The sequence below is a fragment of the Capra hircus genome, chromosome 8, assembly GCF_001704415.2.
Source record: "Capra hircus breed San Clemente chromosome 8, ASM170441v1, whole genome shotgun sequence".
Classification (NCBI taxonomy): Eukaryota; Metazoa; Chordata; class Mammalia; order Artiodactyla; family Bovidae; genus Capra; species Capra hircus.
Genome location: NC_030815.1, coordinates 75,161,813 through 75,178,181, shown reverse-complemented (window position 1 = coordinate 75,178,181; position 16,369 = coordinate 75,161,813). Strand labels below are relative to the sequence as shown.

At 36.7% G+C, this 16,369-nt stretch overlaps 1 protein-coding gene across 2 annotated transcripts in view; it reads left to right on the top strand.

The window, feature by feature from the left end:
• The window catches only part of UBAP2 (ubiquitin associated protein 2), a 114,114-nt gene that overhangs the window by 60,704 nt on the left and 37,041 nt on the right, over nucleotides 1-16,369 (top strand). For both annotated transcript variants that reach the window (XM_013966140.2, XM_018052370.1), the window contains 3 exons: nucleotides 3,961-4,015; nucleotides 5,827-5,930; nucleotides 14,258-14,310. In XM_013966140.2, the coding sequence (XP_013821594.2) occupies nucleotides 3,961-4,015; nucleotides 5,827-5,930; nucleotides 14,258-14,310 (212 nt within the window). The remainder of the gene's footprint in view (nucleotides 1-3,960; nucleotides 4,016-5,826; nucleotides 5,931-14,257; nucleotides 14,311-16,369) is intronic.

Below are 16,369 nucleotides of genomic sequence, written 5' to 3'. Positions count from 1 at the left end.
GGTCCTTAGATTATGGTTTTTTTTTAATAAATTTCTTTCTTTTCTTTCATGTACATATTGCTTTCTGGCTCAAGGATTAGATATTATTTAATGATGTCTTAGCAGAATCATTTTTTAAAAATTTACCACTATTAATATTTAACCACTTGTTGGTGCCTTTTGTCATACAGTATGCCATTGAATGGGTGCACTTATCAAGAGCAGTTGTATTGTTTAGATTTCTTCACTGGTAACAGTGTTTATTGTAGCCTAAAATGTTTTACATACTATACAATTCACCCGTTTAAATTACATAATTCAGTGGATTTTAGTATATTTATAGAATTATGCTAGAGGCAGATTTTATTTTCTTGGGCTCCAAAATCACTGTGGACTGTGACTGCAGCCATGAAATAAAAAGACGCTCCTTGGAAGAAAAGCTATACAAATCTAGACAGTGTATTAAAAAGCAGAGACGTCACTTTGCTGACAGAGGTCAACTATAGTCAAAGCTGTGGTTTTTCTACATTCTTGTATGGATGTAAGAGTTGGAGCAAAAGAGGGCTGAGCGCCAAAGAACTGATGGTTTTAAATTGTGCTGGAAAACACTCTTGAGAGTCCCGTGGACATCAAGGAAACCAAATCAGTCAATCCTAAAGGAAATCACCCTGATTATTCATTGGAATGACTGATGCTGAAGCTCCAATATTTTGGCCACCTGATGCAAAGAGGCTACTCATTGGAAAAGACCCTGATGTTGGGAAAGATTGAGGGCAGGAGAAGCAGGGGTGACAGAGAATGGAATGATTGGATCACCTTAGCAACTCAACAGATATGAGTCTACGCAAACTCCGGGAGATAGTGAAGGACAGGAAGGAAGCCTGGCATGCTGCAGTTCATGGAGTCGCAAAGAGTTGGACAGGACTTAGTGACTGAACAAAAACAATAATACAATTATGCATAATCAAAACTATTGATTGCCAATTCCTTCCTCTTCCTCACCACCCCAATTCCAGCAATAAACAACTGGTGATCTGCTTTCTGTGTTTATAGATTTGTCTGTTCTGGACATACAATGTAAATGGAATCTAGTAGTATGTGCCCTTTCTGACTGGCTTCTTTGACCTAATGTTTTAAAGGTTCATTGATGTTCTACTTCATATCAGCACAATTTTGTAGCATGTATAACTACTTCATTTCTTTTTATAGCCAAATAATATTCCATTTTATTATATACTGAGATTTGCCTTTTTTTAAAAAAAGCTTGTATGGTGACTCTCCTCCTCCCATCTTATCGTCCTTAACTTTAAGGATAAATTATCTTATTCCTAAATTTTGGGTTGTAATCTTGCCCAAACTTGTACATTGAAAGCTTTCTTTTTTTTTTAACTCTGGTTTCTGACCTTCTTTTAGACTGTGATATGCTGTGTGAAGTCTTACCTTTGCCTTTTGATGATGTTAAAATAGACGTTTCTAATAATAGGTATTATTAGAATTCTACTCTTTAGGACATTTCCCTCTGTTCCCCTGTCTCTTGTAGATTTTTGTCAAGATCATATGTTTTAATAGTTTACCTTGGACTACTGGATAAGTTAACTGTACATGATTAAATGTACATTTAATTGTATTAGTATGGTGAGTATATCCCTTGACAACAACTTTTCTCTGAATTTGAGTACTCTTAAGTACTAAATGGAATCATGAAATATTTGTCTTTTTGTGACTGGCCTGTTTTCACATAGCAAAATATCCACAAGTTTCAGTCATATTGTAGCATTTATCAAGATTTCTTTCCTTTTTTGAAAAAGAATTACTTAACTTTTGGCTAGTCTAGGTCTTTGTTGCTGCGAGGGCTTTGTCTAGTTGCGGCAAGCCGGGGGTACTCTGTAGTTGCGGTGTATGGGCCTCTGGGCTCTAAGCTGTGGGCTTCAGTAGTTGCAGCCTCCCGGGCTCTAGAGCACAGGCTCAATAGTTGTGGCGCACGAACTTAGTTACTCCACAGTATGTGGGATCCCCCTGGACCAGGGATGGAACTTGTGCTTCCTGCAATGTGACCGTGGGTGTACAAAAACACTCTACTTTGAAATTCTCTTGGAGATACACACACACACACACACACACACACACCCAGAAGCAGAATTACAGGATCATATAATTTTTTTTTCCCCTTAAAATTTTTTTTTAAAATTCTACATTGGACCACAGTTGATTTGGGCTTTCCTGGTGGCTCAGTGGTAAAGAACCTGCCTGCCAATGCAGGGGACACAGGTTCCATCCCTGGGTCAGGATGATCCCCTGGAGAAGAAAATGGTAACTCACTCCAGTCTTCTTGCCTGGGAAATCCCATGGACAGAGAAGCCTGGTGATCTATAGTCCATGAGGTCACAAAGAGTCTGATACCACTTAACGACTTAAACAACAACAACAGTTGATTTACAATGCTGTGTTAGTTTCAGGCATACAGCAAAGTGATTGAGTTATACATATATCTATTCTTTTTCCAATTTTCCTCCCGTTTAGATTATTACAGAATATTGAGGAGAGTTCCCTATGCTATAAGGATCATAGAGTTCTATTTTTAATTTTGAGGGGAATTGCCAAACATATTGTTTTCCACAGTGGCTACACTATTGTACATTCCCATCAAACAGTGTACAGAGGCTTCAATTTCTCTCTGTTCTTGCCATCACTTGTTATTTTCTGTCTCCTCCACACACTCACACCCCCGCTTCAGCCATTGTAATTGGTGCCGGGTTTACATAATGATTAGTGATGGTGACAATATTTTCATGTGCTTATTGACCATTTTTACATCATCTCTGGAGAAATATCTATTCAAGTCCATTCCCTGCCCACCACGCCTTTTTTTTTTTTTTTTTTTTTTTAAGAATTTTGTTTATTTTTGACTGTTCTGGATCTTCGTTGCTGAGAGTGCTTTTCTCTGGTTGCGGCAAGTGAAAGCTACTCCTCTGGTTGCCCTGCACGGTCTTCTAATTGCGATGGCTTCTCTTGTTGCAGAGCGCAGGCTCTAGGGCATGTAAGCTTGAGTAGTTGCGGCACTTGGGCTCAAAAGTTGTGGCACACAGGCTTAGTTGCTCCGTGACATGTGGAATCCTCCCAGATCAGGTATCAGACATTTGTCTCCTGCATTGGCAGGCAGATTCTTTACCTCTGAACCACCAGGGAAGAGACCCCTTGTGCATTTGTTAATCTGGTTATTTGTTAGTAGTAGAATTTTGTTAGTATTCACGATGTTACTTCTTTAACGAATGTATAATGTGCAGATATTCTTTGGGTTGCCTGTTTACTCCGTTCATGTCTTTTGATTCACCTGTGTAAAATCTAATTCTTTCCTCTCTTGCCTTTCATTCTGGGGGTCATATCTAAGAAATTATTACAAAATTCACTGTAATAAGCTTTCACTCTATATTTTCTTCTAAGGGTTGTATAGTTTTAACTCAGGTTTAGTTCATTAATACCCAATTTAGGATTCAGTTAAGAAAAACCAAAGAGTCACTGAATAAAACTATTTCTTTTGCTTGCTTGCTGTCTTGTTTGCTGCCCTCTTGGTCATTTATCAAAAATCTTACTATTAAAAATGGTATGTAATAGTACCTTCAGCTTCCTTAGTAGATTCCTCTTTTTGTTTCTCATTTCATTTTATAGTAGAGGCTTATGATGTCATGGTGTTTACACTAGATGTGTTTAAAAAGATTCAGAATTTTTAAAAGTATAACCTGCCTATGTTAAGCTGAAGTGTATGTTAAATGTTGTACAAGCAGAATTAAATTCTTTTCTCTCCTTTGAGCTCAATAGGTATTTGTGTCATTGGGGACCTGCAGATTGGGTGTACTGGTTGGGAATGTTGGTGCTGTTAGGAGCAATGTCAGTAATGTTTGGGCGGGTGTGTAAGGGATGAAGTTAGTAGGTTATAGTTGTGTGGAACATAAATATTATTTTTATACTTTTTTGTTTTTAAAGGATTTGGGCGTGGCAGAGGGAGAGGGGCAGGAAGATTCTCAACCCAAGGCATGGGGTAAGTCTTAGCTATCCTGTTTTTGAATTTGATACCTTCTCTTTTTGTTATCTCTAAGGCTTTCCTTCCTCTATCCTGTACCTGATTAACCATTCTGGTGAGTCAGATGTTTTTTATATTTAAAAAGAGAAAATACTAAAGAAATGAAATAGAACAAATGACATTGTATTGCAGTAAGCCTTAGAGCAATTTTTTAGTCCTGGCTTTATTGACGTTTTGGATTGGACAGTGGTTTATTGAGGTGGTGGGATTCCCTTTACATTGTAGGATGTTTAGCAACATCCCTGGCCTCTCCCTACTAGATCCCAGTAGCACCCCTCCTCAAGTTGTGACAGTCAAAAATTTCTCCAGACATCGCCAAATGTTCCCTGGGAGGGAGGTGCACAACCACCCCAGTTGAAAACCATTGCTTAAGAATTATGTTGGTAAATCCAGCAGTTGTCTTTGAATGGTAAGTAAATGCAATGTTTTTTTTTTTTTTTTTTATGAAGAACAATCATTTTTATCTTGAATTGTAATACTGAAAGATGAGTATATTATTTTTAAATAGATGGTATAGTCAGTTATTTACTCATTATTTCTGATTATTCTTTCACTTTTTGCTGTTATCTAAAGCATTAGCCGCCACCCCCCATTATAAAAAGTATTTAAACATCTTATAGAGGCTGTAGGTAGATGATAGTCAAGGAAGGAAAAGTCCTTTGTGTGTCCATAGCTTCCCGGCAGTACTGTTTTGGGTCACTGCCTAGAGATGGTGACTCTTGCCATCTCTTTTCTGCCTAAGCTCCCTGTGGACAAAAGAAGGATGAAAACACAGGAAGCAAATTGGATGGAACATTTGCACATATATTCCCAGCCTTGTAGCTCTGAAGGATTTTGTAGATTTTGTCCTCCACTTCAAAAAAAAAATGCTGTTGTGATTCTTTTTGTCAGTGACACCCCAATAATGCTAAAATATTTTTTTATAAGTTGTGAAAATTTTGGTGATGTTATTTAATTTGATTCTAGTTAGGCATCTCATGCAGGACACCATGGTTCAATTCTTGCTTGGAAAGATCCCCTAGAGAAGGGATAGGCTACCCACTCCAGTTTTCTTGGGCTTCCCTCGTGGCTCACATGGTAAAGAATCTGTCTGCAGTGTGAGAGACCTGGGTTTGATCCCTGGGTTGGGAAGATCCCCTGGAGGAGTGCGTGGCAACCCACTCCAGTATTCTTGCCTGGAGAATCCCCATGGACAGAGGAGCCTGGCAGGCTATAGTCCATGGAGTCGCATAGAGTTGGACATGAGCAACTAAGCACAGCATGGGCATCTGAATCATGGGTATTTATGGTTTTAATTTAAAAAGAAGCACTGAGCAAAATGTTTTCTTTTTATTTGTATCCATCTAAACAAAATGGATCATTTATTGTAAGAGGTTCAAAGCCAATTTGGATTCTGACTTGGGAAGAAAAGACCTGTTGCCTATTTAGGTCTAGGGTTAGTTGGCATGGGGTAGGTGGGTTTTTTGTTAGAGCCTTTACCCTGCCTAGAACTATTATAGGTCTCCACGCCTACTTTAAGATGCAGAGGACGACAGTTTAGGCAAGTAGAAGCATCATACAAGAGTGTATGGAAGTCCCTAGTCAGCCTCTGCTTTTTGGAAGCTCTAGATTCTGATGGCCAGAAGAATTGGCTTATGGTTAAATAGGAGAAGGAGGATGAAGTCTCCTACAGTGGTTCTTGAGAGGGACAGGGCTCATTTCAGGGAAGATGATATACAGTTAATTTTGTGATTATTTCATTTGCCTTTATTTTTTATTTCAAACCCAAGGACATTTAATCCTGCGGACTATTCAGATTCTCCATCTATAGATGGGTGTGGGACAAAACCAGTAGTTTGGGAAGCTGCTCAGAATGGTGCAGATGAGGGAACTGGTAAGTGTCTGTCCTCACCAGAGATGTATTTTAATTGTTTGAGCTCTTAACAGTCAAGGATAACATCGAAGTGTGCTGATGGAGAAAAATGAAAAACAGGTAGCTCTTCTTCCTCTAAGGCTACTCTTAGCTGGTCCTTAGCTCCAAAGTTTCTCATTTACTAAGCTTATTGATAATAAGGTATGTGGTTTTTTTCCTCTTTTGCACTCTGAAGAAGATGCTGTAACAAACCTGTGTAAAGCAGTACAAACCCACACTCAAATCTTGGTGTCAGAGATTCAGAGAATAATTTCTTAGTGGCAGACTTCAAACAAAGTATTCACTGTTCACAGTGGTAAACACAAATATGGCCAGATTAAGAGATTGATGATGATAGGTGAGTTCAGGGTAATAGTTGCTTTTGCAGGTTTTTTTGTATCATACAACTTTGGGGTTATTTGTTTACTGAAGTTCATAGATAAATACTTGTTAATTGGCTTATTTATTTAATAGAACTCTTTTGAATATTTGTTTCTGATAATATATTTTGATAATATGTATTAACTGCTGTGACTGTATTTGTAAAAACATACTTAGATACTTCATGAATTATAATCCCAAAGATAAAATCATAGCTCAGTAATTACCTAAAAAAGACAGTGGCACCATCACAGAAGCAGAGAAAACTAGGAATCAAATATACCATGGAGAGGACCAACAAAAGTTATAAAAATGGAAATGAAAGATTGTTGTTGAGCTGTGAAAGACGCCGGGATTCTTGGCCTCCAGAGGAGAGGAATTCAATCTGGGGCCAATGACAAGGCTTGATCGCTCAGAGCTTTTGTGTAATAAAGTTTTATTAAAATACAAACGAGATACAGAAAGCTTCTGACATAGACATCAGAAGGGGGCAAAAAGAGTGCCCCCCTGCTAGTCTTTGGCCGGGTGTTTTATGTCTGTTAGAAAGTTACTAATCAGATAATAGAGACACCTCAAGGCTGATGGAGTTTCATCAGGCCCCTCTCCCACAACATGCATTTTTGAGATAGGATGGCATGAGGTGTGTCATCCCCCAGCCATAAAACAATTGATATGAATACTGGTTTGTTAATCTATATCAGCCAAAACTTAGTCTTAGGTGGAACCATTTTGAAGAAAGGCAAATTCCAGAGCAAATACATAGTTTCATTAACATAGCTTAAGAAAAACATTTCCATAAAAAAATGGATTGGTTAGCTCAAGGTTTGAGAAAAGTTAAGTTCAGGTGGAACCAGGTGTCATCATGGCAACACAGAATTTTAAGAGAAAAAAAAAATTCTGAGACTTGTTGTTTGTTGTCTCTTGCCGCTTAAGGGAGAGAGAAAAACATCTGACACTTGCAGCCTATTTCCTCTTTTTTGGAGACCCGCTAGCCTTCCTGCCTGTTACCCTCTCAGTAGTTTGAAAACACTAGTAAAATTGGTAAGTTTATCATGAGACTGATCAAGGAAAGCAGAAGAAACATAATTGGCTATAGGAATGAGAAAAGGAATATTGATATTATAATCTATTATAATTAATATCATAGCTATTAAAAATTGTCACAAGATATTTTGTTGATAAATTTCTTTCTAACATTTGAAATTATAGATTAATCTCATTCTTCAGCACCAATGTAAAAATTTTAAATCACAATATTGGAAAACAATTCAGTAAACTAGAAAAAGGATATATCGTGGCCATGTTAAGTTTAAACTTGATATTTTAACATTTAAAAAATCAAACTACTCCTAGATATATACCAGAGAGAATGGAAGATACAGGTTCACATAAAAGCTATGTGTTCTTCAATGGATGAGTGAGAAAGAAAAATTATCCAGATTAGTCAGATAGAAGCAGAGGTAGATTGGTAGCTGCTGAGGGCTGGGAATGTTGGGAGAAATGGGGAGTGGCTACAAATGGGTTCTAGAGTTTTTTTGGAGTGATGAAAGTATTCTGGAATAGGTATTGTGATTGTTGTACACCTTGTGAATAGACTGAAAACTAGTCAGTCCTGTGCCCTAAAAGGGTGGATTCAAAAGTCACAGCAAACTTCACAATAATTAGTCATGTATAGAATATCTTTTTGTAACAAGATAAAGGACCTTACCTTTTTAATAAATATTTATTTTTAATTGAAGGATAATTGTTTCATAGTATTGTGTTGGTTTCTGCCAAACGTCAACATGAATCAGCCATCGGTATACATATATTCCCTCCCTTCAACCTCTCTCTCCATCCCAGCCCTTTAGGTTGTTACAGGGTCCCAATTTGAGTTCCCTGAGTCATACAGCAAATTCAGGGGGCTTACTTTTTCTTTCTTTTGAATAAAGGCAAAAGATTTAGTCAAAACTGAAGAGAAACAGGAGGATTGCCCTCATTATTTCTGAACCATTGAAATAATGAAAAAGAAAAGGATTGGAAAGGGAGGAAAAAAACCTGTCATCTCTGGCAATGATATAAAATAATCTATAGATAAATTAATGAAATTAGCTAGAAAGCTTTAAATGATGTAGCTAGTTCACTTAACAGGTAATATTTCTGTAATCAGAGAAAATGGGGAAAAAACGTAGCTTCAAAAAATGTCAGATGCCTGTGAAGTCTAATGATATGCAAAATAAGACTTCTATCTATTGAAATACAAAATATGAAATCTTACAGTACAATGTAAAAATTTAGTGTCTGAAGAAACATTAATGAGCAGAACTACCATTTATAGTAATACAAAAGCATGAAACCCCTATGTCTAAATCTGACAAAATATGTGTAAGATTTGTATGTCAAAAATTATGCAACATGAAGATAAATATCAAAGATGATCGATAAAGGAGGTAAGATACTCAGAGGTATTTATGAGTTGGAAGACTCATAAATGTTATTGATATGTTATTAATATATCATTGATATTGTTATTGATATGGCATTTCTCCCCAAATTGATATATAGGTTTGAACATGCAAGTTTGTTCAAAATCCTAGCAGGATTTTTTGGTGTCAGTTGATTCTAAACTTGATTGTGAAATTTTTATAGTAAAGTGTAGGTGTGAACATAGTCCAAATGGTTTTGAAAACTAATAGCATTCAAAGACTCACACTCCATGATTTCAAGAAATTACCCTAAAGTTACAGTAATCAAGACTGTGGAATTGCAGATAAATCAATTACATAATACCAAATCTAGAAATAAACACACAGATACAATTGGTTTTGGACAGATGTTCCAAGACAATTCAATACAGCGTACATTATACTGTATATTAAAAAAATAGCCAAAAGTGGATAATAGCTATAGATGTGAAAGCTGAAACCACAACTTCAAAAGAAAATACTAGTGTAAATCTTAGCCACCTTGGATTAAGGAAAAATTTCTTACATAGGACATAATAAGCATGATCTAAAAGAAAAACATGGTTCTTCAGAAGAAAGCAGAATGGAAGACCAAGGCATAATTTAGGAGGAAATATTTATTTAAAACCTCTACTTGAAAAAGGACTTGTATACAGAATATATAAAGAATTCTCAGAAGTCATTAAGAAGAAAACAAGTAACCCAATGAATATAGCAATTAAAACAACAGAAAATGAAAAAGTTGTGGAAATGGATGGTGATGGTGGCTATACCACATTGTGATTACTCAGTGGCAGTGAATTGTAACTTGAAAAAGGTTTGTTGTTCAGTTGCTCAGTTGTGTTCAACTCTTTGTAACCCCATGGACTGCAGCACTCCAGGCTTCCCTGTCCTTCAGCGTTAGCATGGTAACCCTAAAAAAGATGAGCATGGTAAATACTATTTACCACATGCACACTATTTTACCACAGTAAAAAACTGACATAGAATGGTATACACATTTTTTATCTATGGCAGTTGTCCTGGTATTAAATTATACTGGAATTATGTGAGGTGTAATCATCGTGGAGACTGAGGCAAAGATAACTTCTTGTGAATTTGTAATTATTTCAAAATAATAAAAAATGAGCAAAAGATTTGAACAGATGCTTCATAAGGGAAGAAACATGGATGGCAATAAGCAAACAAAAATGTGCTCATCATCATTGGTCATTGGGGAAATATAAATGTACAGTGAGTGCGTGCATAGTAAGTAGGCTACCTCCATTCATCCACTAAAACAGCTTTGAAACTGACAGTTCCAGGTGTTAGTGAAGGTGATGGTGTAATTCAAACTTATTCCTGGTGTGAAAGCACACATAGAGATGCTATACAGTCTTAAAATCTCAACCCTGGGTTTTTACTGAAAAGAAATGAAAGCACGTCCATACTAAGACCTGCCTGTGATGTTTATAGTGGCTTTACTTAGAACCTCCACTGAGTTTTAAATTGGATGTTTGAAACAATGTTGAATTAATCCATTAACTGCTACTTTTCTGTTTTCTTATTCCTCCTCCTTTTCTTCCTTTTCCTTTTGTCTTTATTTCTTCCCTCTCATCCCTCTAGTTTTCATTTAGAGTAGAAGATTCCTTCCTGGAAAACATTTAGATAAGCAAAATATGTTTGATGCAAAATACAGTTAAAGATGATGTCGTCTGATGGGATTCTGGCTATTTCTCTAGAAGCCTCACAGACTGGTATTGTCTTATTAATAACACAGTGTTCTGAGTCTAGCCCACAGCTTCATAGGCTCAGAAGCCTGACTTGAAAGGATGATAATCAAATCCATCCTTACGGTCAGACTCAAGATTGACCAAAACAGAAAGACTGAAGGATAGTCAAAATGCAAATTTATAAATATACTAAAAACATACCATTTAAACTGATTGTAATGTTTTCTTTGACAAATGGGAAGGGAACTTGGTGAACATGGGAATGAGAACAAGCATAATAGATGCAAATTGAATGTTTGAGATCTATCTGGCTGGTAAGATGCATAGTTGGGCCACAACAGTCTGTCATAGCATGGAGAGCAGAAGTTGTCTTTTTCCTTGGACACACAGCATATACTTAGCTGTGAGGCTGTCCCTTCATTGTTTAATTTACTTACTAATTTCTCTTCTGATGAACTCCTTCTGTCTTCTGATGATAGTTGAAACCTTACATTTTACATTGATCCATAGAACTGGCATCAGATGCTCAAAATGTAGCTCAGAATCTACCAAACAAAAATTCTTTTGGAATCAAAGGTATGGATTTTAAAAAAAATTCCTTAGTTAATATTCTTATACAATTCTTTTAAATAACTTCCCTTTTTATCAAGGCTAGCTAATAAAAATTCATCAGGTGAATGTTTGTAAACTATTTCTACAATTCCTTGATAAAATAATTATCAGGTTTTGATAATGGAAGTGTTTTTCACACTGGCCTTTTGGGCAGTGCAGAGTTTGGATCATTGTTGCTCCTTTTCCTGTAAGTCTGCCTTATTTGTGTTTTTGATAGAGGACTAACATCAAGTTAAACTGAACACAAAGCATACATTTCAGATTATTGTTTTAAGCTGAAAATAAATGAATGTCATTGAATTTTTCTCATAGTTTGAGGTGAAGCTCTGTAGGTATACAATGGGGGATAAGGTCTTCCTGTAAAAATTTTAATATTCCATAGTAAGATTAGGACCTGACTCTGTAGTCTTCTCTGTCTAATGTCATGTAGTTTTTACAGTCCATGTATCTAGGGTGGATCACTGCAACAGTTTGGCCCTGGCTGCTGATACGGGCATTCCTCTCTGTGGCCGGACGTAATGCCTTACTATGTAGGATGTCTGCCTACAAATTCATTCATTGTCTTCTGCCTGCTTTTGAATATACTCGGCTTCTCATCCTCTTTTGCATGGCTTAGTTTGTGTTTTAATAATTTTCAGAATACTTCTAAAATGGTAGGCCAGTCTCTTTACATATCATATATAAGAATGTGTATTTTAAATTATTAATTACTGAATTGTACACTTAAAACATCTTGCTACAACTTATATTGTTTTTTTTGGGGAAAAAAGGCATATTCTGAACTTAAGGTTAATTTTAATATATTTTAGTTCTTTGTAATTTCTCATCACTGTTTCTCTCTCCTGGAATATCCTTTCATTATATTTCTGGTTATTCAGCCTTCAGGATTTTTGCTGTGATTCATCTTCCCCATAAACTTTCGGTTAGCATTCTAGCTTTCCTTAACTTTTGTGTCCTGCAGATTTCCAGTGTATTAATCATGTAATTCATGTAATTTATCATTCACGTCACTCACTAAATTTTTAATGGTCTTTTCAGTGAGATATTTGATATCTAGCATCAATGCTTTATGTGTAGGCTTTTAACCCAGTATTATTTGGTTGATGAAGGAGATCCTAAGAACAATTCCATCATACATTGTTTCCTATTATAATTTTAATTGCTTTGAAGGTGAAAGTTTTAGGAATGATTTTTGAGGCAGAGTGTTCCTAAATCTCCTTAGATTGAGCCTCAGTTTTTTGTAGAGTTTGCAGTCTTTGGAGTGTTGTCTCCTGTGATGAATGTGACAACATGAATTTGGGGTAGGTGGGATGGAGGTGGCACGGAGAATATTATGTACTGACCAGCTTCAAAACTAGCCCACTTTGTGAACTTTTTTAAAAAAATATAAATTTATTTATTTTAATTGGAGGCTAATTACTTTATAATATTGTATTGGTTTTGCCATACATTGATATGAGTCTGCCACAGGTGAACATGTGTTCCCCATTCTGAATCCCCCTCCCATCTCCCTCCCCATACCATCCCTCTAGGTCATCCCAGTGAACTTTTAAAATATACATGTACTGAGACAAAAGTCTGGCAGGAAGTACATTAGAAGGTTGGAGATACATGTGTTAGTACTTAAGAAAGGCACTAGTTAGTACTTAAGAAACCATGATGATAGTGAAGTGTAGGTGGATAGCTTGCCTTGGATCCCTTTAACTTCATGTAAAGCATGCTCTAGAGATGTAAGTTCTGGTACTGATTTCCACTTAGGACTAATTGTACCTTGTGTTTTTTAACTTAAGCTATTACATCTTTCTGCTTTTGTTTATGAAAATATTTTAATTCAAAGAGATGTTTTAGGGACAGAAATTGATACTTGCTTTGTGACATTTCTGAAGAAATTATGGAAACCATTTAAAGATAGAATAAATTAGCCAAAGCAGTGGATCAGATTATCGTTTCAAATATTAAAACATTCCTCTATCAAGTTTTACTGTTATTATAAGGGTGCATACAATCGAGAGGGACAGAAGAGTAGGGAGTGCTTTCCTGTAACACACGTGCCCCATGATCTACAGTATTGGTGTGACGTGTGTGGGTTTCTCTCACACCAGGGAATGTGTTCATGTTTGAAACATCTCCCTTTTTATAGCCACAAATATAGCATTTTGGGGGTATTTTATAAGAAGTCATGTTCCATAAATCCATAGATTCTACTTTTGTTTGCCATAATCAGTCTTGAATTAGGGACATGCTGTTGAAAGCCTTCCACAGAGAAGGCCTCTTTTCTTAGGTTTACAGCATCAGTTTAGTTAATAGATTACTGACATGATTCCAAGGTAGTTAGATCTGTTCATCTGCCCTTTTTTTCCAGGGGTGTGCCCTTCCTCTTCCCACACACAAACCTCACTGCAGGTCAGATGCTCAATTATTTCTTCCTATTGAAGGAACTGAAAACATTCACACTCCTGCTTCGTGATGGTGGTTATAGTCAATATCTTGGTGTGTTTCCTTTTAAAACTTTTATCTGGATATGTGTTTGTACATATGTTTTAAAATAATGGGAATGGACACAGGATCACTAAGCACTAATATCCGCATATCTGAATTCATATACTTTTCTTCAAAGTACTTAATTGTTTTCTATATAGAAGATTATTCTGTAAGAACTGTGTGAACACATTTTCTGCACCTACTTATCGGGTATAGCAACAGACTTTATATGAACAGGACTAATGCTCAGCTTTGCTGGAGAACTGTTAGGAAATGATACAGTGGAGCTAATAAACACTTCTCTAAATCTGATAATCTGCCTGAAATGAGGGCCCAAAGCAGAGCTGCCTTATATTGAATTGTATTCTTTTTTAAATAATGTATCATAAGGATCTCCTTGTTAAATATATTTATTTTGCTGTGCCTTACTTTCTTAAGGCAGTGGATATTATCCAAAAGCAATTGGAGACATGGTTTGTGTGTGTGTGTTTAGTACTTAGCCAAGCTGCATTTGAAAACATGACTGATTTTCTTGAGATAGGTTAAGAACATCATATTTCTTGGATTGTAAACTATATTGCTAATGAGATACGTGATATATCTTGTGCTGTACACAATGGAGAATCATTTGGAATCAGACCTTATTTGACTTTGTGGTATAAACTGTGATTGTCAACAGGGGCCTGGAAGAATTCTGTGGAAGAGTGGACAGCGGAAGACTGGACGGAAGATGTAAGTGTTTAGCATCGGATGTGACTATCTTTCTTTTGGATTCTGGCGGGAACACATGTACTTTTGAGGAAAGCTTGAGATATCTTATGACTATTCTAAGCTCCCTTTCAGACTTCTATGGTTAAATTTTTTTTTTAAGCAGATGATTCTCAGAAAGATGTTGGTGTTTCCAGATTTTTGAGAAACTTGGTTTTAAAGCATCTATTTAAAGATGACCAGACGTTAAATAGGAGCGGCATCATTTTTTCACTATCTTTGTTTTATTTGGCCCAATAACCAGCTGATGCTATTACCCTGGCCTGTGAATGATTATTTACTCTTTATAACCTTTTTATTGAAGGAGAGAGTCTATGTTTTAGGTTTACAGTTGAAGTTAACCTCAATAAATCATTCTGGTTCTAGAGCCAAGCAATTCCCCTTTCAACTAGACTGGCTCTTTGTGTATTCATTTATTCCACAGACATTTTTGAGTATACTGTACTAGCTTCTTGGTATTAGTAGTATTCATCTTTAAGTTCTGTGTTCAGCATGCTGCTGCTGCTGCTAAGTCGCTTCAGTCATGTCCGACTCTGTGCAGCCCCATAGACGGCAGCCCACCAGGCTCCCCCATCCCTGGGATTCTGCAGGCAAGAACACTGGAGTGGGTTGCCATTTCCTTCTTCAGTGCATGAAAGTGAAAAGTGAAAGTGAAGTCACTGAGTTGTGTCCAACTCTCAGCGACCCCATGGACTGCAGCCTACCAGGCTCCTCCGTCCATGGGATTTTCCAGGCAAGAGTACTGGAGTGGGGTGCCATTGCCTTCTCCATAAGATACTCTTAACTATTTTTCTGTTTCACTCTTAAGGTCCAGAACAGAAGTATGTACATGTTAGAGAGTTACAGCTGACTCTGGGTGGGAGAGAATAAAAGGTTTACAAGTACTGACCTTCAAAATTGCATAAAATGACCCAGAGTTTGGGATTTTATTTTTCTTTTTGAGATTATCCTCCCTCCCTGCATTTGTACTTAAATTTTTTGAAAAAAGATACAAAACTGCACTTGAGCTTTCTTTTATCACTATTTTATCTGACTTATTAGGGAGTAAGCTGGATAGGGTGTAAGAAAGGAGAAGGATATACTGCTTTGGAACTTCAGAGACTTAGGTTTTTTTATTTACTTATCTCACATACTAACCATAAGACCTTGGGGTATGATGTCACCAGATTTTCTGTAACCTGTAATCTGAGGAGAGTGGACAAGATGGGTGGGTAATAGAGTCAGTGGAAGGATGGTACCAGTGATAAGAGGAAGTCAGAGTGAGTAACCTGTGGGCACCAGTACCTTATTTCAAACAGATCTGTCCTAGTTTTACATGTATTATGTTACTAGAATTTTTGCTAAGAGTTTGTTGGGAGGAACAAAAGGCTTCTAGAGCTAAAAGCTTTGTCTGGGGCAGCAGGCAGGATAGAAAGCCAGCCAGCTATCAGAGGGTGGATGACTTATATTCATATTCTAGCTGGGTTGACCTGTTGACCTTAGATGAGGCATCTTTACTTACCTTTCTTAGCCTCCTATTTTTCATCCCTAAAATGATTATCATAATAACCATCCTGCCTAACTGATGGGGTTTTTCTGTGCTTCAGGTGAGGTCTTAAGATGTAAGTCGCCTAATAAGCAGTTCAAATGCACACACATATAGGTAGTAATACTCTGCTGTGTAGGCTGTGTTGTATCACAATAGAATTACTGGAAAGAATTACAGTAGGGAATTTAGAAATCTTTTAAAAAAATTTTCCCGAAAACTTTAAACTTTTTATTTTCTATTGGGGTATATAGCCAATTAACAGTATTGTGGTTTCAGGTGAACAGTGAAGAGACTTGGCCATACATATACATATATCCATTCTCTCCGAAACCCCCTTCCCATCCAGGCTAGGACGTATCATTGATGAGAGTTCCATGTGCTATACAATAGTGGACATCTTCTTTTCCAGGAAATACCAAAATTACTTAAAAGTTTCTGACATTTACAAAGTAATAGTGATTGAATGGTGAGTTATCTAAAATGCAGATCCTGAGT